General features: G+C 36.4%; 1 protein-coding gene across 3 annotated transcripts in view; it reads right to left on the bottom strand.

The window, feature by feature from the left end:
• Positions 1 to 381: 381 nt before the first annotated feature.
• Positions 382 to 22,104, bottom strand: part of LOC131435117 (opsin, ultraviolet-sensitive) — a 316,741-nt gene continuing 295,018 nt past the window's right edge. For 2 of the 3 annotated variants that reach the window (XM_058602661.1, XM_058602662.1), the window contains exons 5-7: positions 13,711 to 13,841; positions 12,882 to 13,616; positions 382 to 12,797 (exon numbers count right to left, since the gene is read on the bottom strand). In XM_058602661.1, coding sequence (XP_058458644.1) covers positions 12,739 to 12,797; positions 12,882 to 13,616; positions 13,711 to 13,841 — 925 coding nt within the window. In that variant the 3' untranslated portion in view covers positions 382 to 12,738. The remainder of the gene's footprint in view (positions 12,798 to 12,881; positions 13,617 to 13,710; positions 13,842 to 22,104) is intronic. The other variant, XM_058602663.1, reaches the window with a different exon arrangement.

Here is a 22,104-nt window from a genome sequence, read left to right as displayed (position 1 = left end):
TTAACTCCCCTATTAATTAATAGTTGACCTAAGTTAAGGATAAGTTTACGTCATAACGACTTCAATAATACAATCTTGAGAATTCAGTGGTCATACTATGGTGAGATATTTGTCAGGCCTGGCAAGATATTCATAAATCCGGAAGCTCCTTCAGGTCCGGCTAGATGCATTCTTCTGTTAAAAATTTTATTTGGAAGTCTAATACAAAACCTTTATGTTGACTGATCGACTATATTATTTAATCAAAACAGTATCTGGAACATTAGGACATTCGACAGAAAACCTCAGTTTTCTGAGAAGAGCTTGTGTAATGAACCGGAGGAATTAGTTATATCAATATGCAGTAGTTTCGGATCAATAATTCGATCAACAACAATCAGCTATGCTTCCACGATTTTAACCTTCCGAAAATATACTTGTTTTATTTTTCAAGAATAATCCACTTAAACACCTATCTAACACTAATGGATGACAGTTTTGTGTTTGGGTATAGTTTCATTACGACTTTGATCTTTTGCTTGTTCTAAATATACTTAAATTCGATGACTTTAACAATCACTTAGCGTTTTCCTATCTTTATTACTACTTTTTTTTCGTTTCTGGTTGCCTCAATTTGGGTTGTGCCAGTTCCGCATGGGTTCAGAGCAGTTCCGGTTAGAAAAATACTACGAAAGTCCCTGAGAAAGCTCCCGACTGAGAGCGGGGCCGAAAAGTCGAACGCAAAAACGTCACTATGAATCGTTATATTTGTCCACTCAGAACCATTCGACACCTACGGAACAGGCTTCTCAAATTGATTGCTCCGCACTACTGTTTCTTTCCTGCTTTCACTTTGTACAGTTTTCATGGTCTCACTTTACTGTCATATCACTTCGAAATGTCATCACCTTTTGCATGATTGTTTCCTTTTTACACAATGTTTTTCTGCCTCTTTCCGTGTTACAAGGATGTCGATTAAGCTCGTTAATTGATTTATTAATGTATTATCTCTTGTGTAGGTGTGTTTAAATACTAACAAAATATTAAAACTGGAAAATGGAATTTGAAGTGATTTTACAGGATATTTGATTCTAACGACAAGACTGAAACCAACCTTGATATATTCTGTCAATAGGAAAATTTTCGTAACCGGGGAAGGGTGTTTTTTTTCTATTGAGAGAATATTGCTCAAAGCTGGAATCCATTGTAATTTAATTGAAAAGTAACAGTAATGGAATAGTGAACGCATATTTTCAAATTATATCTTGAAACATTACCACTAATGGTTCATGTCTTCGCTTTCGCTGCCGCTTGACGTGGTGACTGTGGTGAATAAAGCAAAGCTTTCTTTCACCAACCTATGCTTTATGACGCTTCACGCGCACCTGCAAGCACGCAGGGAAACAGCGATAGATTAATCGTGTGATTTACTTATCGACGTTTTGAATTTTTTTACGCTTTACCATTTCGACTAGAGAGTGCAGAGTATGGAGATTAATTCACTTACTTGCTAATGGTAACAGTCGGTAACTGCTACTTTGGCATGGTCTCATAATATCTTAAAACTTAACAGCGATAAATAGACGATTCTGGCATTGACTTGACAGTGAATATAGTCAATTATATCAATTTGGTTCGCGCGGCGATCCGTTCATTGTGTTTACAGTGTTTCAAAGATATTATTCGTATTTTTTTCTACTACGGTGTAATGTTTATGGTACTTTCAAAATAATGTTATTCATATTTTTGTTTTATGCCGTAGCAATGAGCTGCACGAGTACATTTATTGCCTAACGTGGTTGAAACCAGTTTGCTGGTTAGGCCGGAAATAAGTTCATTTCAAAAACAATAATTAATGATTAAACCTAAGATAACGTTTATTTTATCGAACAACAATTTAGTTTCTCATCATTCTGAACGAAGGCGTGGTCTATCTTCACAAGTGCTTCTAAACATTAATGTGTGTAAAATAATTTCATTCCTAGAATGTTTCGGTACAACTATTTTCTTTCAAATTATTTATTGCTTCTGGGAAGCTTTCATTGATAGAAATAAAATTCAGATATGTTTTTTTGTTGTTGTTGCTAATACAATAGAGAAAAAGGATCGAATGAACTGCTGTCCGGAACACAACGGAGACGATCCGTTCCAGTAGGAGGAAACCTATTCAGTTGTGTAATTTGTGCTGTAGCTGTAATGTAACGATTGCAAATGGAAATGAAACATCTCTTCGTTCTCGTTTGGCACAGAGAAGAACAAAAGTCTTGATTCGGGTGTCCAATATTTTGACAGTAAATTTTTAATCTCATTTTTTGTTTGTAAAAACTTGTGGTGCTTGTACATTTTTGCTATTAATAACACGATGTTAAACTTCTATGCTCACCAAACGTTACTATTTTATGGTACACCCTTATCAGAAGATGTTTCAGTTTCTATTCTTTTCTTTTCATCTGGTCTGTTGGGAACCATCAGTTTCAAAGTATTACAAGTTCCATTAGTCGAAGTGGCTACATGAAATGAATTGGAATTGGACAGCTGATGGTTTGACCATGGTTTCCGAACAAATTCGTTTTCTTTATTTTTCGTCACTGCCTGTTCTCACTAAACACCTTTTCTTTAACTAGTTTTCGACGCTCTGAATTGAACTTGACTGTTTTCAGCTTTTTGATCTCTGACACGAATAATTCTTTATCAACTGACGAGGTGTTTACGTCAAACCCTCTGACGCTGAGCAAGTCCCAACAATGGAATTTCCCTGATCAATAGACTTCAAATTCTTTTGAACTTTATCGTTTCGAACGATGGAAGTATATTGAAATTGGAATTGCATCTTCAGGGGAAAGATGCAATGTAAACGTTTCATGTAAAATTGTGACCGTTCAATGCTCGCAATCAATGTTTGATGCTCGTTTATTACAAACATAGTAAAAAACATTGCATAAATTTGCACAGTTTCTATTCCCAGGATCTGAAAACATCGACCATCATAATCTATCTTTTCTTCGCTTTTCCCACCATAACTGTGGCAGGATGATTCTCCGAGCAAAAGAGGAAAAAGTTTTTGAAATAACATCTCGCTGACCGGATCTAAAATTGCACGTCGATGCATTCCGCTACCGATCCTTGTTGCTGGTAGATTCGTTCGGATTATCAATTTCTGGTGCAATGCCATCCACTACCATGGACAAGTTTTTCACGAAATGAATTACTTCTCTTCTCATTCGTAGCTTGTTTAGGAGAGTGTTTATAATGCATAAAAAAGCAGGTCATTAAAGCAATGAAAGTATTTTTCCGGAATTTATGTGCGAACTGAAAAAAGTTTTTCTTATTCAGAACTAATGGTTAGTCTGAGTCAGAAGTGGCTCATATTAGGTATTCACTCGTAGAGCAGGTTTCGCTTATGGGATTTTGTTAGTTATATGCAAAATTGATAGAAACAATTAAAGGAGGAAATCTACGTTTAATTTTTTTTGTTTAAGTTAGTAAAAAGTACAAATTTCAACGTGAGTTCTCTGTCGGCATTAAAGAATACAATCAGCGTGGTTCTTTGGACACATTCCAAGTATTATACTCATAAGTTATCAATTAATCTCTAAATCAGAGGTGGAAATAAGCCCATTTTGCGCACGAAAATGTGAATCAAGATTTCCGATTGTGAATCAAAAAACCGAACAACGTAAATTAAAAAATGGAGTAACAAACCGATTATGTTTTAAATTGTGGAAAATGAAATCGAAGACCTTTTGAAATTCTAACTAAAACCAAAATTTATCTAATCAAATTCGTTCGTTTCAATTAGATTATGATAAAATCAGATATGAATGATATGATAAAATCAGATATGAAAACAGAACCCAACCTCACTTCCTCGAGTTTAATATTCAACGATCTTACGATTTCTCCATACATATCAATCAAACATACCACGGAAAGTTACAGAATCATTGATGATCAATTTTTTTTAACAAATTTTCACATGTTTCGATTCCTGAGAAAAAAAATCGTATTTTTCCTAATCTCGCCACTTGAGCTGCACAGTGATCGCAGAAAAATTGGTTGAATTCTTCCATATTCAGTTCTATTATCCTTCTCCCGTATAAAATTCTAAATTTCTACAGTTAACAACACGCTCTTAGAGTATGTTCAGGAACAGTCTAGTTCTAAATGCATAATTCATGATAGTTTTTTATTAATTTGTAGCCGGATATTATAACAAACAAAAATGTCAAACTTTTTGATCGTTCAACGGGTAGGATATTTGAATTCAATATCAGAGCAATTTGTTTGAGATACGTTTGTTTAATTTTGTTTCTGCCGAGCTTATATTGTTTATCTGATTCTGATAATACTCGTTTTTTTAATAATATTATCTAATAAATCTTCAGATAAATTCAAACTGCTTCCCAAATTACCAAAGAAGAAAAACATTTAATAGAAACGAATTTGGATCTCTTTCAGCTTCAATTATTTGCATCTACGGTAGAATGATCAACGCAGAATCAGATACAAAGCACACTATACTAACTTCTGCTTATTTATTTCAAATGCCATAAAGTGAGTAATATTGATTTAGAAAACTGAGAAACTTCTACTCTGTTTCTAAATTGACAGCAAATTTTACTCACCATGCTTTGAAAACGTTGTGCGAGAAATTCGTGGAAAACTCGATCATAGAAGTTATTCCAGGAATTTGACGATTATTTGAAGTACTTTTTGTCGGTATTGGACCGGACTCCGGTCAAGGGGAACGTGCCATTTGAGCCAATTTGTTCTGATTCCTGATACTCGACGAGAATTGTTGAACTGTTTGATTTGATTATGATGTTTCGGATTCGGAATAATCATTAGGAGCATTGCGTCAGTTGATTGATTTTACATACCCAGTAATAAATAATGAAATTCACATGACATGTAAATCAACAGTAACATAGAACAGCTTTCTTCACATAGAATAGACAAGGACTAAATCGAAAATTTGATTGAAAACCATCATCGATGCAAAACAAAATTGGATTGCATTGGATTTTCAATGAATAGAGCTGTATCTTTCAATCAACGCTTGGTTTCGCGATTAAATTATATTGAAACGTGCAGCATTGTAAAGTAACTTCATGTTTAATTGCCTGCTCCAGATATGTGCATGGAAATAGATGCAAACGCTTTTCCATACCCGATTTCGTTAAAATTTTGCATAGGAATTTTGTTAAGATGCTTAAGCTTTTGAGCCTTACCGCTTTACGAAATTAGAGATGACCCAAAAATATTGGCACCCAACTGTGCATACAACTGTTTCGTCTTTCACAGAAACACTGCCGAAGATCTCATTTAGGTCATTGGACCGATGATTTCCATGAATACAAATCACTAAAATTGTACAAACAAGCATTATATTGCCGTTCCGGACTTAAAATATGGAATAGTGCTAATAATTCTTTCAAATGTCACCACCATTTGTCAACGAGTGAAATAAAAAACGTTTGTTGTTGTTGTTAGATTGTGTTTGGGATGGTGATACAAGGAAAATGTCAAAAATAATTCTTTGTGAAATAAAATATCTGCAAATATTTAGCGTCAGCTGGTTTTATAATTTTCTTGTTCCATTACAAGTTTTAGTATAAACGACTAGAAACTAGGGCTTCTTTTGATCACATTCGGATCTATAAACAGTTTAAATAGCTAGGATCAAACAACGCATAAATACAATGCGCGTGCAATGAAAATTTGGACGAATTCGGTGTACAAGGTAAAAGGTTATAACAAAATTTCTTTTTTCTGTTTATGCTATATTCACCTAACCAGAGACCATTTTTGTAGAAACAGGAAATGTAAATTATAGAATGATAGTACTCAAGGGAGAGCAAGGATGTGAATATGTAGAACGGAAAAGGAGAGACGTGACCTATTCCGTTCTATATATTTACATCCTTGCTATCCCTTGAGTACTATCATTCTATAATTTTCATTTTCTGTTTCTACAAAAATGGTCTCTGGTTAGGTGAATATCGCATAAAAAGAAAAAAAAATTGACTACTATACTTAGTCGTTAAAATGAAACAGTTATAACAAGAAATAAACAATAATAGTTAATAGTCTTGCAAGCCATACTTATAATCAATCGCCCTTATTCTGAATAACGACGTATTGATTTTTCGATCGAATGTGGTTCGATCGAATCATAGCTACCTTTGATTTTGCTAGCGTTATTGGGAATACAAATGAAATACGAGGGAAAAAACGATACGACGTTATTCAGAATAAGGGCGAATATTTCGATCAGCATCGTCACGGAAGGATTTGCTTATTTCAGTGCATGTTTTTAAACTGCTGTTTAAAGTCATGAAACGGCATTTACCTTAAACCTGTTTAAAATACCGTCGGAGACCTGTATGTCCAGTGTGCTGTTGAATGTCGTATGATTTCCTGAAGTTGGTACAAGAAAAATTTTTGGTGATATTTTGATATCAGTTTAAATAAAAGCACATGAGTAAAAATTTATAATAATAAAAATTTCGGATGTGAACACCAAAACCACTTCCTTTTCACCACATTTTAGTGCAAGGTGACTATTTTGCAACAACAGTTTTTATTTCATAGTTCATGTATTAACTAACATGTTCGCAAAATATTTTCTTTCTCTAATTTCATGAAACTTTGCAAATTAGTAAAGAACTTTTGCTGATTATGAAAGTTTATATTATTGTTAGAATTTTACTACCAGAACGCTAACTAGAAGTAAAATGTCGAAAATAACAGAAAGCACAATGTAAAAAAAATGATGCAGTCATGTTTTATTCATTCTCATTCTAGAGTCAAAACTATTTATAGTAAAAATAAACTTGTTGAAATAATCTGAATCAGTTGTTTGTTGAAAACCATTACATTCGCATGGTGAAATTGACCTTCCATGTAGTAACTTTTGCCATAATATTTTCTGGAGTGTACTGTAGAATGATTCAACGCCTGCTATGACAGCTTGTATTTTTCAAGCAAGAGTTTTTTCGTCAACCGATGACAACATCACGTGTTTCATTCTCTACAATAATTCAGAATCTAGAGCAGTGGTTCTCAAGAAGCGAATGACGTTAAGGTTAAAACCTCTATCATCGAAACAACAAAGTAAGGAAACATATTGTCGCAATACTGAAATGTAGAGGTGCTGCTTGTTTAGAGATGATACTTTCGGCAAGAGCTGTCTAATCGGAAGGAAAATTTTTAATTACTCCCCCTTTTCAACGATTTCTTATGAAAACGGCCAAATTAATTCGAAAAATCATAGTAGAAGTTGAAGAAAAAGTTTTTACTCTGAGGTGGTAATGTTGATCTTAGTTCATTGTGCGAAATCTACCGGTTATTCAGAATAGAGCATTAAACTTGGTTTGATAGCATTTTTCAAATGCCTGGGAATGACAGATAAAGTATCCACAATAAATAGTACTCGATCGCTATACATTCTAGTACTCGAGAAATCAACATTACACTGGTTTCTGTTTAAAAAAATGTTGATCCGAAAAAAACCTAACCTTACCCAATTTCACACATTTCTGAAGATTTTCCATGTTTAATCGTAGTTTACACTAGAAAAAGTAGTAGTAATCACTTTGAAATCGATTTTCTGTGTACTTTTATTGCTGATATCTATTTGTACTCTTGAATAAACGATAAAAATGTTGCAAATCACTACTGCCGATATGAAAATTTCCGAAAGAATCCTCCTTTTCTTGGTTCCATTTTTCACTGGCAGGTGTCGTTACCGGTAAATCAGCTTTGCGGCAATGTGCCAATAGCCTCAGGTTCATTTTTGACGTGAATACGTCTTACTTTGCTATTAGGTTTTGCACGATGACGACATAAATGAATTGCCGATGAATCAAGTTCATCTTTGACAGTTGCCGTGTACTTGTTTTGTTTTGCGACTGCAAGTTAAAAATTGAAAAAATGACGAAAAAGTGTCTGTTGAAAACGTATTCCACAGTGAAAATAACTAAAAAGATTGCCCTGTATGTGTTTCCAGCATCTAGGAGCGATATATGTATGAACCTGTTGAGTGTGAGGCGACTTGCAATTTTTACATTCGACCGATGAACTTCTGATGAATTTTTAAACTGTAAACAAGTACACGTCGACTGTCAAAAAAAGTTCATTCTGTTCATTTTTGTGAGGTTATGTCATGTTCGTGCAAAACCTAATGGGGCGCCGTCAAAATTCACCGTGTGAAAGAATGAGTAGACCTTAGTCGTAAATATCTCGATTAGTGCTAAACGTAGCAACATAATTCTTGTTACATACCTGCAGAAATATGATCGTCAATTAGTGATTAAAATTTAAATAGTGCGAGATTACCATAAATAACTCATAAACTAAGTTTTCTCAAACTCAACTGGAACTGGATTTTTGATTAAATTCTAGAACTGAATGCAGAGCTTGGGCCTTGGTCCACCTGATTCTTAAACTTAAACTCAGCTTCAGAATTGAGTCCCAGATTAACAGGTTCTGAATAATAAACTATGACTTTTAAACTGTTTTTTTACTATATTTTGAAATCGATTAAAGTTACCTAATTTATGTTCGGAATTCGAATCCACAATTTTGATTTAGGATTTCAACTTCATGAACAAATTCAAATATATGAACTCCGAATCAGAATTTTAGAATTGGTTTCTTAACCAGTAAAGTAATTTCTGAATTAGGTTTCAGAATTCATCTCCAGAAATCATAACCTGTATGGTGGACCCAAATTCGAAACATGGATTCTGAAGTTAGATTCTGGATTCAGTTCTTTTATTAAGGTTCGGCATTCAAGTAAAGAGATTTCAAGTCTATGACCTGATTTTTTGGTCTGGAGTCCGGATTCCTGATTTTAGCAACTGAATTCTAAACCTGTGCTAGATTTCGAAATTAGTTCTAGAATCCAACAGTCTCAGGATTCAGAAATTGAACTAAATGATGGCAAAAAAGATTCAACTATTGTAAAATTCCATAAAACGGTTTATTTAGAACCATTTCAATATTCCCAAAGGACAAAATAAAAATCGGGTGGAAAATGTCACAAACATAACATGAGGAAATATAGGAATATGAATACGAATAAAACTGACATGCGTATTTCACACTTCCGACTATAGATAATCGTTCGTATTAGAAGATTGTGTGAATTTTGCAACTTCTATTGCTTCGCTTCCAGAATTGTAACGGTAGTTCTTATTGACGACAAACATATTCTATCAAACAATTAAATAATACAAAATAAATAGTTTGCGTATTCACTCCCTCCTCCAGGTCTGTCTGTGACACTACCCACTTGCCTTTTTACTGTCTCATTTGTAAATGATCACATCGAAAACAAATGAAGAGGGACGAAGCAATTTTTGTCTCTCATTGAAACAAAAGAGAGTATCAATGCCGGCGTCACTGGTTTTTCTGTGATAGGATGGAGCCAAAGTACCGTCTTTCAATTCTCATGGTTTCAAAAATATGATAGATTGAAATAATTAATTTGGAAACCACCAACATTCAAATCTTTCCTGTCATTATCGGTTCTAGTACAAAATTTTCACCAAAAACTGAAAATGATTGAAGGGGTAAATGAAAAAAAAAATACAATTTTGAAACTACTGTTCCGCTTATGTCGTTGACTTGAGTTACTCAAAATGACTTTTATTAGCTTTGGATATAGTTACGTTGTTTTGTGACTTTGCAGGGCTAAGTTATTCAAACCGTGCTTCGAATCATCCAATAAACTGCCAACTTTTCTTTTCTTTCTTATCCTTACCTCGAATGAAAGGATTGCCGTTCTAAACATATCTTTTTATTTTAGAAGATTTTTGAAAATATTAGATTTATTAGAAATCTTCCCACAGATCTATATAAGCTTGTCAATACATCATTTTTTCTAAACCGTTCTCAAACAATTATTTTTAAAAAGCTTCACTGATCTAGATTAATCGGAGTTATATTCATGTGTGCATCTGATTCGTTTTTTAGTGAAAAAAGGTAAGTTTTTCTGTTCGTCTTTCAGAGGAGTTGACAGGAGTTCATAAATATCCTCTTGGAGGATGAATTTCATGCAATCTATCACAAACTGTGAACTAATTTTAGTATTTCACGAATGATTCCTTTATTCTTTTCTAACTGTTGTTATGATGGCTTCTTTACAATTCTGCATAGAAAAAACAGTTTTCTTAATTTCACCCAAACTATCTAACCGATGCTCTACCTTCAGTCTGTCAGTTATGCATTAAAGTTATCCGGTATTCGGCGATAAACAGTCCTGCGATCTTAGACCCGGCATAATCGGTATAGTGATTAAACTGAGACAACAGTCGACGAAACCTTGTTTACATTTTATTATTCATTATTCCAGTAAGTTTTTCTTAGAATACTTCCATTTTGGATTTTACGCGTTTGCCCTGCACTGTTTTCACAGTTGTTCGTAGTTTCAATCGAAATGCCATGGGCTGTTTTCTGGCTACACGAAATGGGGAAATTAACCCAATTAAATCGTCTGAAATTTGGAATGAATTATATTACGATTTCCTAATGGATTCTGAAGTTCAACAACCGATTGCGACTAGAAATCTTTCGATTCCGACACTTGAATCGGAATTCATTGAGGAATCGTAAAGAATTCCGTCTCAAATTTATGATTTGGGTACAAACCTCAAATAGCAATTAAAACTTGTTATAATTGGCATATTTCACAATTGCTTAAAATCGGTTATTTTTGTTAGATATGTTAGACAATTGATTCAACACGTTTTTGTAAGGGATGTAAAATTCATTCATATTACTGCTTCTGAAACCAACTCAAAAACCTGAATGGATTAAGTTCCAAATTCGATTTTTCATCTGACTGTTCGACAAGCTCATTTTAGCAGTTTCAATTCCGGTTTCCACTTAGCAAATCTTACTGTTGTGAAACATATGAAACAAGAAACTTGTTGCATATCATACAAGAAAAGTGCGCTTTTTCAATCGCATAATCGTTGCGAGAAGAGTTGATAAATTCAGTATTAGAACAATGTTGGCTACTTGGGACGCGTTTCGGCACAGCTTAACGAAAAACTGTCCGTAAAACTGAACGTGAATAGGGGCCTTTACTGTGCAAAATAAATTGTCTTATAGGACAGGAAAAATTCATGCTCAACACTTCAATAACGCCACTACTAGCGATATATTGGTCTATGATTTCGTTCCAAGTACATAGGTGTGTTCTATTTGCGAATACTATATAACATGGAACGATTTCAAAAAGAACCGTGAGCTAATATCACGAATTTTCGCGTAGAGTTTTATTGCAATTTACCGGTAAATTGAATTGAAATTTATACACCTTAAAAGAGCAGACGGAATTGAAAATTTAAACCATTTTGTATAATCCATGATAATATTCGGCAGCTTCCGAACAATGGTGTAGCAAAGCAAAGTCCTGGCATTACATTCCTTTTGTGGAATTTGGCCTTTCTGTTTCAACAGACTTTGCAGCCGATTCTTAGTGTACAGAATCATTGCATGGCTAGTTCTATGGATCCTACTGACACTAAGAATCCTTCCAGGTCGGGGCTCGAACATACGACAACTGGCTTGTAAGACCATCGCCCTATACATTGAACCACCAACCCGGGTCAATGGTGTAGGGTTGCATTGAATAATAATAATGATAATAACGATGATCGTAATAAACTGAATGAATTGAATTCGAAAAATATATTATTATATTTGTTGAACAAGGAAAAGAAATTTATTATTTCAAAAGGAGAAAAATGTCTCTGCAAGACTATCTTCATTCATCCATTATTCAGCTGAAAAACTTGCGTACGTAGCAGGCGATGCATATTCTACGGTTACTGAGGTAACCAGAATAGAAAAGACTACGCTAGCCAGTTATAAAAGTAGTAGTTCGAGGTAATCAAACTCATTCTACATTCAAACAGTGAAACGAACGGAGCTGACAATCAACTGGACCGCAGCAGGACACACGGGAGAGCAACTGGATTAACGACGGATTCCGCACCATCTAGTTTTCCGGTGCGCTGGAATCAGCGACGTTGCTAGGAGTAACCACGCGCGTGTGATACGAGACTTTGCAGCCTTCCACGGGTGAGAAGTTAAACCTCTGCAAACATAGCTGGATAAGCTTTTCCATTCAGCAATTGTTTTCATTTCTTGTGTACTTTCCGGCACAAAGAGTTTCCTTTTGCTTCGAAGTTCTAAAAGATATGCTGATGGATTGGCTAATCAAAAAAGGTATTTTTGAGAGATTTACCTCATCCAATATCATCTCTAGATAGACGGTGTGATTCGTGAGATAAAGAACGGTTTATCATTGTTACCCAGTGAACCGCGCCACGATATTAAGGAATACGACAATTGGTAGGTTAAATTCTTACAGAAATTCAAGGTAAGAGAATGAGTTTTAAGTAAGATACATAACAAGCAGTGACTTTGGTTTTGAATATGTCAGTTATGGTCTACCGAAACAAAAGCTGCCCATGTCAAAACAAAGTGAAATAGAATCGTAAGCTTTACCTAGCTTTTGTATATGACATAACACAGAAATTTTGTTTTTTTTTTCGACAGACCTTAAAGGTTTACCAATCATTCTTCAATCATCAAGTATGTACAGCACTATGATATTCTCACAATAAGGCACTTGGTGGTTTGATTTCTTTCCTCTCCTGTTCCCGCTTACAACACAGTTTCATCGTTCCCGGACGTCGTCCTGTTGGTTAACCGGATGGGCTACCGGGCAAAGCGCCGGCCCTAGTTGTTCCTGCTTTCCGCTAGATCGATCGAAACGGACAGCGAAGTTTCGTCGGCTGCTGAAATGGAAGATTGAGCCCGTTGTAGACCTGGTTTACGAAGAGCTGGGCCAGGTTGGGCGACCTGCTGCTCGTCTGCCTTACCTGTCGGTCCGAGCTCAACCCGTTCACTGTTGCCAGCCTCCGAGTTGCCCCGCGTATAACGGGAGGCCTGTGAGGTTGGCATCTGCGGGTTCTTTCCGAACATGCGGCGCAGTTCCTGGCGATAGCGTGGATGGTTCATTGCGTAGAAGTACGGATCGATGCAAGAGGCTATTTTCGTGAACATACCAGGAATCATCGAAATCGCCGGAGTCAACATGCTCTCGTAACCGAACACACCCATCATGGCCACCACGGCGTACGGCGTCCACGCAATAAACCACAGACCGATGATTCCAATAACCACACTGGCCAGTTTGATCTCAGTCTTGTTCTTGTTTTTACTCGATTGAATGCTACCTGAACCGATGACTACTCGCAGGATCGCCACATAGCAGTATGAGATGGTCAGGAAGGGCACGACCCAGGCAAAAAGGAAGTAACAGAACATAAAAACACGGGCATCCCATCGTCGATCCAGGTAATCGAAGCTACAAGCCGTTAGATAACCCTCCGGAGTGTACTGACTCAGACCAATTTCTAGCGCCGGAATACACGAGAATGTAACTGCGTAGATCCAGATAAACGCAATCATAAAGACCACCTTTAGCCGGGTGGTTGATCGGTTCGGGTTCAACGGATAGACGACCACATTGTAGCGATCGATGGAAATCATCGTTAGCGATAGGATGGCACCGGATCCTCCGAGGCCTCCTAACATGGCGTACACCGTGCACACTGGGGAACGAAGATACGAAAAATTCGGATTAATAAGGTCATCTCGGTACATCACATTCGATGGCGTGGATTGGCATTGAGAAGGAATACGTACTCAGGTTTCCGGTAGCCGGCCCCTGGTAGTAGCTGTTGTACACGAATATCGGGCACTCCAACATAATCAGGAAGTCAGCAAAGGCGAGATTGATGACCAGATAGTTGGCAGGTGTCCGCAGCGATTTGAACCTGAAACAGAAGGGCAGTTGATGTAGGTTAGATTGAATCCATATGCGATCTTATGCTAGTTTATATAATCGATTTTTTTTATTTTCTATGGTTTGTTTTGTATGTATTCCTAATCAGAAAAGTGTATCCTTTTCTTTGATTTGATCTTGATATTTATCAAATTGTTCCACTTAATTGCCACAAAAGATTCTTCAGATTTTGATCTATATTTCATTGTTTAAGTAACTTAAGCTTTTATGCCAGCGGTTTGTGTTAAGTGCACATGACTATTGTTACTTTTTAATACGTTTCGACCCACCAGCGCAAATATACAAATTATAATATAGAATACTCCGATAAATTTTCGAGGACGAGTTTTAGTATATGTGGTACTGTCAAGGTACGTTGTCAGCGTGACAGTGTACTCAAATGAATTGTCTGTACAACTGACAACACTGAAGTCCTAAATATCTAAAAACGCTGCGTATCCATGAATACGATTAATTATTTAGATTTTGGTGAAAACGTTCTACAGTAAGTATAAAATAAATTGAAATTTTACTATAATGATCTGTTTTCAGATACTAAGAAGCAAATAAATTGATAAGCTTTAGGCTTTTATTGGGCGTCAAATAACTTCAGATTGAAGGCTATTTAAACATGTGTTTCCTTCGATACTGTTGATGCATGGGAAATCACCATTCTGTTTTTATCGAAAGGCCCATTCTCTCAAAATCAAGTGATTTTCTTTTTTTTCCCAAACTGATGGAATTTTGGGCTGTGTTGATTTCGGAACTGGTTGAACAAAGAATTCGCCATACAAATAACAAAAAATATGTAAACTTCTAGAATATCAGGCGTACTACATAATCTTATGTAATTCTTTTTTGTGAATTGATATTAGATGTAGTATAGAAAGAGAAATTCTTATACTTAATATTCACAAACATCTGTTTTTAGTTTAGTTTATGCAAAATAAATTAAATGTATCCCATGAGACACAGAAGGGTTTCTCTTTTTGAAGAACTTTCTTATACCAGAGCTAACTCGTGAAATTTTAATTTAAAAAATCGGTCCAGAGTATAGTATCTAAAATTGATTTTGAACACGGTTCCAAAATAATGCTTGGAAGTTCGTTTTGTATTTATGAGAACAGTCACTGTGCAGTATTGATACTTGTAAAAAATCTGTTAATTTTAGAACAGTTGCTCCATTTTGATTGATCTCAAAATTGCAAAGCTATGGAATGGTACTGAAAGTTTTATTTTTATTTTGGAATTGAAAAAAAAAACGAAAATAAGGAAATCAATATAACTATAGCAACAAATAAAATAAAGTTGCCAGTTATGAGCATTTCCGATGCACACGTGAAAAAAACCCTGTGATTTTACATCTTATTAGATGCACATAAATGGAGCGTCGCAGTTCACGCAAATTTACGTCGAAGAACATTTAATATTGGGTCTAAAACTCCATGACATGAAATTCATTGAAATAAAAAAAAAGAATACTGATAGCAACCGACGCGACTTGAACCGAGAATCATTGGAACGCAAGTACGTCTGTTAATCGACTGAGCCACAGAAGCATGCATCTGCTTGGCTGGTAAAAGGTACATTTAAATTCATACAGTCGCACCTGCTAGGAGAACGCAAGTTACAGTCGAAACCAGTAAAATTCAAGCTCATCTAACATTAAGTGATTACAAATGAGATTTTCCGTCATTTGACAAATTAGGTCTTTATGAATTACATCGTATGAGGGATTAAATCACCTGTAAAATTCAATTTTTTTTTGTGTGAGTTTGTATGTTCTGGAAAAAGCACAGATGAATGTCTTAACTAGAAAATGTGAAATCGAGTAACTATGTTCGTACAAAATGGAACTCGGGATCAGTAAATTCAACATTTTCACAGCTTTTCAGGAACCTTATGTGGTCTTTTGGAATTAAATGCAATTTTAAAACATTTATTCGAGTTATTTCTTTTTAAGTCTTAGCGAGCGACCGTAATCAGGTTAGAGTGTCTCAATCAATCTATATGCGCAAATGCATAAAAATGCAGAGGTCATTCTTTGTGATCGCATCACTCAAGAACAGACCTGCCCATCTACTTTTTGTGTCGAAGAGTAAGTGTAATTTCTCCACCTCGCACCGACAACGTCATCGAGAGCTCTTCTCTCTAAAGTGTGCACGCATCATGGGAGCGCGTGTTTATTTTCTTTCATGTCCAACACCGAATCGCACCAAAGTGCCATAAAAGTTCTCTCGAATTTTCACCGAACTGTACACGTCGACGTGAACTGCGTGTGGCTCGCATTTTCATACTATTTATCGCTGAATTTTGTCTGTTCCTACAGCAAATTTTCATATCAAGGTCAGCTCTACTGTATTAATGAATAGAAAACACAGAAGTGTTCGCTCACCAGTGAACGAGCTAGTGCACATTTGGTTGTATTTATGCAAGAGCACGTGAGAGCGATTCATGCGAAGAGAATGTGGTTCTCTCACATCAGCTTGTTTAAACAGAAGCGCGCACCTAAGATCTGTCTGTTCGACATTGAGAACAAGTGCGCTCTCCTTTTTGTGCGGTGTTCGCGATCTGCATCCTCAGTGTAAGTATGTCGCTATAATCCAGAACCATGGCATGTTTAGTGCTACGATCCTACTGACACTGAAAACCCTTCCGGGTCGAGGCTCGAACATACGATAATCGGCTTGTAAGATCAGAGCCCTTCGTTGTGAGATCTTCTGTCCCTGTTTAATGCAATGGCTCGGAAGAAAAGACGAAAACTGATACATTCACCCACATGTTCGTTTCGTTATAACTGAAGTATTGCACATTTTTCATGTAATTTTTTTATGATATTGATTCCCAGAAGCTGAGCCGTTTCCTAATTGTAGACCGGCGATATGTTATAATTATTTAACGAATGCAGTGTTTAAGTACGTGTCGTGGAGCTGAATTTTGGAACTAAACACGAGATTAGGATTCTGGTTCAACACTAAATTCAGAACCTGAATCCTAGCTCTGAAGTATGGACCTGTATTCTGATCTACAACTGAATTTTGATTTCAGTTAAATTCAGTATTCAGTTAAAAAATCTTCCTGAATCCAGTTACACTTTTGGAATTGTAGTGCTGAGTTTTTTCACTAAATTTAAGAATTCTCTTCTGGAATTCTGATCCTGGATTCTGAATTCCATTTAAGAACTGAATGTCGATGCAAAGTTTCAAAACATCAGGGTCAGAACTAAGTTTCAGAACTCTGTAGCTGAATTCTGAATCTGGATTCCGGACGAAATATTTTTTAACTGAATTCTGGTCTAAGCCTAAATTTCAGTTCCAGATTTTAGTTACAGAATTCACATCCAAGGTCAGAATTTGTTTTCGAAATTTAACGCGACAGTCCAGGTTTAGAATAAAGATCCTGATCTCAGTTCCAGATTTTCGTTTCATAATCCGAGCTCAGAATCAAGTTCTAGAATACGGTTTCAGTTCCGGAATTCTGGTACTCGGTTCTGGCCTTGGATTCGGGACGAGGAACTGAACTTTAGAACTGGATTCTGGGAGTGAAAAAGAAAACCTTATCTTGGATTCTGAATCTGAATTTCAGAACTGAACTTTAGGAACTGTATTCTGGATCTGGATTCCCGTCTGAACTGAACGGGTTAACTATGCAGACTAGAATGCACGAAGCATCAAATTTTTACCTCTGTTACTTCTCAAACATATTTGCTGACCTAAATTTTTTCGGATATGCAGACTTTACCCACCCTGAAGAAGATATGCAAAATTTTTACCTGGCATCTCTGCTCAAAAGAGACGAAAATGACGAGAAATTAATGTCACTCTCAGCTTCGCTTGCAAACTTTGAGAACGAAATCCAGTCAATGACATAAGCGGAACAGTAGTTTCAAAACTGTGTTCTTTCTCTCGTTTGCCCTTTCAGTTATTTGCTGTTTTCAGTGAAAATCCCATAGTATGCAGTATCGGTATTCATCCGAAACTATGAGAATCGAAATTGACAGAAAAAGGTTTCACAATGACTTTTACCTGTTGGTGCTCGAATGTGTAGTAGTTTTAGTTTCCAAAAAGGTTCAGGGATGTAATTACTTCGATTTGTCAGATTTTAGTCACTCTTTATAGCCAAGCGTCACAGATTTTCAATACATCGATAAAATAATGAGAATTGAAATTCTGCTGATGCTGATGCTGCAGACGTTAGTTTGGTTTTGTATTGTCACAGAGAAAAGAGTGACAATTAATTGTCATTGTCACTCATTTTTTCATGTTGTAGGGTGCTGCCTACTCTGAATACGATTTAGCGCGAAATTCGTCGTAACAGAAGTTTCTCATTAATTTTAGGTGAATTTTGATTTCTTCGAGCCGAAGCCATTACGTTGTTTCTGAATTCGTTGCAATCCGTTCGTTGTAGGCCCAGTAGTCATCAACATAAAAGAAACATTAACGACATTAGTCAATTCTGCTGACAGAAAAAAAAAACATTTTTTAGATGAGACGAAATTCGAAGTGTCAGCTAATGATATAATACAGGGTCCGGCACTCGAAGTGTAACCAATTAAAAAGGCCATAAATTCAGTTTGGAAAATTACTTTTACTTAATTCAAAGTACAAAATGTGTAAAATTAATACAAAATTCAGGATCAATTCACTTTTGCTCGATATGACCACCTTTTGCCTTGACTTGATGACTTGAGAGAGCGAAGGAGTTGCTTCGTTTGGCCGAAAGCGGTCAATTTCCGAACATTGTTTTTTCTGACGAGAAAATTTTTCCAATTGAGCAATTTGTAAACTCTCAAAACGATAGTATTCTGGAGGTTGCTTTGAAGCCGTGGGCAGACAAACATTTCGGTGGCAGACCATGGACGTTTCAGCAGGACTCGGCACCGTCTCACAAAGCTCGAGTGAACCAAGAATGGCTGAAAAACGACGTTCCGAACTTCATCAAGTCCACACAATGGCTCTCGAATTCACCAGATGCGAATCCAATGGATTATTCTCTTTGGGCCATTTTGGAGAGCAAAGTCCGAACTAAAAGATACACCAGTCTCGAGGCGCTGAAAAAAGTTATTGTCCGCGAGTGGGTCTAAATACCTGTAAGTCACATTCGGCCATACGAAGCAACTCCTTCGCTCTCTCAAGTCATCAAGTCAAGGCAAAAGGTGGTCATATCGAGCAAAAGTGAATTGATTCTGAATTTTGTATTATTTTTACACATTTTGTACTTTGAATTAAGTAAAAGTAATTTTCCAAACTGAATTTATGGCCTTTTTAATTGGTTACACTTCGAGTGCCGGACCCTGTAATATTATTTATTGGAGTTGTTGTCCATTCGCTATCGAAGTAAATTTCATTACTGCCAACGAAAAAACAGATCTAAAGGGTGATTTTTTGATGGTATTTTTTTGGCAACACTGTTTTTGGCAGATCGCGCGTGAATTGTGTCTTGCGTCTTTGTCAAACTTGTTCAGTTTGGTCTATAATTTAATCATGAATGGCAAAGTTGGAGGGAGATCCACTTTTTTTATCGCAAAATTGTGTTCAGCGACGAAGCTCATTTCTGGATACGTCAACAAGCAAAATTTCCGCATCTGGAGTGAAGACCAGCCAGATGCATTGCAAGAGCTGCCGATGCATCCCAAAAGAGTCACTGTTTGGTATGGATTATGGACTGGTGACATTATTCGTGAAATACCGCCCGATATGTTGGAGAGAGATTGTCCCGAAAGTGGACCTAAAGTGGAGCCGCGGCCAACATTTGTTTGAAATCATCTTCAAACATTAAATTATATTGATCGTTATATCGCTTCCAATAAAGATTTGATCAATTTTTCAATTTTTTTGTGTTTTTTCATTAAATTCAAATCCTATAACTCTTAAAAAATCACCCTTTAGAAAACTTACTAGACAAGATGCGAAAAAATATAATTTGCAAAAATAAATCATTGAACTGCCATCTCGTGCCTGCTCTTAGTGGTTTAAGTTGAACTGCTAGGCACGAGATGGCAGTTCAATTTGAACTGCTTTAAGCACTGATGAGCCGAAGGCGCGAAACGCGAAGAAATAGGAATAAATCATGGTTTTATTCGCGTCCAATAAGAAATAAACCGATTGAAAAAAGACTGACGAATGTAAAAATGAAATCAAAACTTTGCAAAGAGCTATCAAAGGGACGGGACTCGAACCTGTAGCTTTCTCCGATCCGTGGAAATCGTTTTATGAATGGAACTTCTATAGAAGCTTTTTTCAGGTGATTTTGGTATCCTTCTGAACAGTTGGGAAATATTTATTTATCAAACTGACTAGCGCTTTATCGAACAGGGATGCTGGAAAGTGTTGAAGTTTTATATTACTTGTGTAGCAAAGAATCCAAAAATCCATGAAACTATACCAAAAAGATTTTTTTTTTTTTCATAAATACGTTTATTTCATAGGCAATATACATAAGTTTTTCTTCGCCGTGGCATCTACAATACATAGTACTTTAAACCTAATACATTTCGAATATCCTATTAGTATGTTGGTATTCATTAGTTAATCTAAACACTGTTTTTATCAAGCGAGTTGCTATTATAAATTACATTAAATGAAATACATTTATTTTGTACATGATCTTATAACTATTTCAGGTTTGTTTGTATCAGTTCATCACTTTTATTTAATATAAGATAGCTGGCTATTGGTTGAGCTCATGGAAGAGAAAACAATCTAACATAAAATAAAATTTAAATTGGAACTCCAATGGACTTAATGAAATAATAAAGAAGTTTCATGTAAGGAACGTCACGACAAGCAAGAATGTCGCGAACTGGGACATTGGATAGTCTACCTTGGGTACGCAAGGAATTTATTAGTTGAGATCTGACATCACGATACTCCACGCATGTCCAAACAACATGGTCAATATCGCGGTAACCTTCGCCACAAGCACAATGATTAGTCTCGGAAAGTCCAATTCGAAGGAGATGTGCATCTAACGTGTAGTGATTGGACATGAGTCTGGACATCACACGAATGAAATCTCTACTCACATCCAGTCCCCTGAACCATGCCTTTGTCGATATATTCGGAATAATTGAGTGCATCCACCGACCCAGATCATCTCTATCCCAAGAAGCTTGCCAGCTGGCAAGTGTTCTTTGGCGAGACGAGCTATAGAATTCGTTGAAAGCAATCGGTCGCTCATAAATTTCACCCTCAATAGCACCACATTTGGCTAAAATATCGGCTCTTTCATTGCCAGGAATGGAGCAATGAGCCGGGACCCAGACTATAGTGATTAGATAATTATTGTTCAATATGTCGTTCAGGCACTGTTTTATTTTGCCCAAGAAAAAAGGTTCATTTTTGCCAGCAGCCTTTGAGCGAATGGCTTCAATTGCACTCAGACTATCTGTGAAAAGAAAATAATGGTTTGGAGATAATGTGACGATTATACTCAAACTATAATGAACTGCTGCTAACTCTGCTATATAAACAGATGCAGGTTCTTGAAGCCTAAAGGAGACCGAAACATTATTGTTGAACATACCAAACCCTGTCGCTTCTTCAATTCGCGATCCGTCCGTGTAAAACATTTTCTCAGAGTCGATATGCCTGAACTTACTTGTAAATATTTTTGGGATTTCCAACGAGCGTAGGTGTTCCGGAATTCCACGCACTTCGCGCTGCATGGATGTGTCGAAAAATAAAGTTGAGTCAGGGACATTTAGGAGGCTGACACGGATAGGAATATATCTTGAAGGGTTGATTTCCTGTGACATATGGTTAAAATATACAGTCATGAATCTTGTTTGAGATTGAAGCTCAACTAGCCTTTCGAAGTTATTAATAACTAGGGGATTCAGTACCTCGCATCTTATTAGCAGTCGCGACGAAAGCTCCCAAAAACGATCCTTCAATGGAAGAACTCCCGCCAGAACTTCAAGACTCATTGTATGTGTCGAATGCATGCAGCCTAAAGCAATTCGCAAACAACGATATTGAATTCGCTCTAATTTGATAATATGAGAGTTTGCAGCGGAACGAAAGCAAACGCATCCATATTCCATCACTGAAAGTATCGTTGTCTGATACAATTTTATTAGATCTTCCGGATGAGCACCCCACCAAGATCCGGTTATTGTTCGAAGAAAATTTACTCTTTGTTGGCATTTTGTTATCAGAAACCTAATGTGTCCTCCCCACGTGCATTTGGAATCGAACCACACCCCGAGGTATTTAAAAGTTAAAACCTGTTGGATCATTCTTCCCATCATATGG

The sequence above is a fragment of the Malaya genurostris genome, chromosome 3 (assembly GCF_030247185.1).
Source record: "Malaya genurostris strain Urasoe2022 chromosome 3, Malgen_1.1, whole genome shotgun sequence".
NCBI lineage: Eukaryota > Metazoa > Arthropoda > Insecta > Diptera > Culicidae > Malaya > Malaya genurostris.
The sequence above is the reverse complement of the archived record's forward strand: the minus strand, read 5'-3'. Positions and strand labels throughout refer to the sequence as shown.